Here is a 1,811-nt window from a genome sequence, read left to right on the forward strand (position 1 = left end):
TGCAGGACGGGTCAGCTACCATCGTTGGGCTCCTATATGCTGACTATCACATCAACAATACTCAAGGCTGCGCCAGTCGGCCGTTGTCGGTGTCGTGAAATCGTGGCTGCATAGCACCGACCCGCTGGTTGACTCCACCTAGTCGGCACGCACGAAGAGAACCAGGCAATCAATAATAAGAATGGTTGGCATTGACGCGAGTTAATGCTTAATGATAATAACTTCTTGGCGATCTCCTTGGTAACACAGGAGGTCAGTGGCTTCGTCGGCCTTTTCCTCGACTGTCGTGGGATGCGACTTCAGGGGGATGCCAAAGAACTGCTTGACTTTCTGCGATGCTCGGACGGGGTGCGACGAGGTGTGGTTGGTTGCGTTGGGAGGCATCTTCGCACTTGGGGGTTAATTTGATACTGGCACTGAATCGCGCCATCGCTTCGAAGCGGCTTGCAACCACCCACATCACCGCAACAAGCCTCATGTCGCATCTCGCGCCAGGCAACCATTTCAGCCTCTGCCCACGACACAGAACGTACAAGCCAGTTTAAACCTAAAATCAACTGTAGCATTCACTGCATCAGGCCTAGATTATCCTATTTCAGAGCTATTTCGGCTCAAATATGGAGGATTTTACAAAGTGCATGGAATTGCACTGAACGTTTTCCCATGGTAAAGGTCCGCCAATCAAACTCGTCGTGTGAGGTACGACACTCCAGGGTCGCGTGCGACGAGGACATATCGTTTAAGTACGCCACTTCATTCGTAGCTGCATTAGACCCCAACAACAATTTGGAGAATTGTTCGATTCGTGTTGAGTACTATTTACAGACAGTTGTAATAGTGCTGCTCGTTGTTTTTCTCGATGCTGGGCACGTCGAAGTACACTACTTCTACATGTAGATTGCCGTGTATCGGCGCATCACATCATTCGCACTTTACAGAGCTTCGGACTTTAACCACCTCTCTCCGGATGTTTGCTAGGCAGAGATGCGACGAGGCAACCCGATGGACGGTGTGGGTCAGCCAGGCAAAAGTTGGAAAATATTAGCAACGCGACGAGCACGCCCCTCGACCCCCCCCGTGAAATGAGTCTGGATTATACGTAGTTAAGGCAGTCCGCTCCGAGGGCCGTTTGTTGTACACGAACAGTCTTGGTAGTCCCGCCGCGCCTATTGTGACGCCCCAGCTGGATCTTGCGCGGAATTTCCGACTTGTGTTGCTCCAATGCTTCATACTTTGCGCGGGCACTGTGCTTCGACAAAGTCCAGTCCTCGTATTCGCAGGATGCACTTGATGGCTGGCTTCTGCAGGGGGAATGGAGAATGTCTTGGCTGATGCTTTCCGAGGAAGTCGGGGTTGATCGACACCCCAACATTTAAGACAAGAAACCGATACCAAGTGAAGTAAAATACCCCCTTCACTCAGCCACATGGTCATGTTCATTAGTGCCCCGTCGCATTCTAACCGCCGAGTCGCTCGGGATTCGCCGGGGCGAGGACAGGAGGAACGGAGAGCACTTGAAAGTGGCCAGAACAAGTGTGTACAGCCGAGACGACGCCGTGGCCGGTGGGTGTTGTGCTCTAGATATATCTACTGAGGTGATATCGAATGCGACTCGTGCGACCGCGCATCGCCGTGCCGGTGTGGCTGCACATCTTTTTCACAGCCCAAAGATTCGATGTGTTATACAATGGCCACCGGCGCTGTCGACTGCGCGTCAAAGAAGGCACAGCTCATGCTGGTCTTGGCCGCGGTTGTTTAAATTGAATCTGTAGCTTCTTCCTTGGCTATGTGTCTGTGGACAGACACGAAAG

At 52.1% G+C, this 1,811-nt stretch overlaps 1 protein-coding gene across 1 annotated transcript; it reads right to left on the bottom strand.

The window, feature by feature from the left end:
- Positions 1-201: 201 nt before the first annotated feature.
- On the bottom strand, positions 202-384 carry H310_13571 (hypothetical protein; the record flags this gene model as incomplete). The annotated part of the gene is made up of 1 exon (XM_008881121.1): positions 202-384. The coding sequence occupies one exon, from the start codon at positions 382-384 to the stop codon at positions 202-204; it is 183 nt and encodes a 60-aa protein (XP_008879343.1).
- Positions 385-1,811: the final 1,427 nt, after the last annotated feature.

Source organism: Aphanomyces invadans, assembly GCF_000520115.1.
Source record: "Aphanomyces invadans strain NJM9701 unplaced genomic scaffold supercont1.53, whole genome shotgun sequence".
Lineage (NCBI taxonomy): Eukaryota > Oomycota > Saprolegniomycetes > Saprolegniales > Verrucalvaceae > Aphanomyces > Aphanomyces invadans.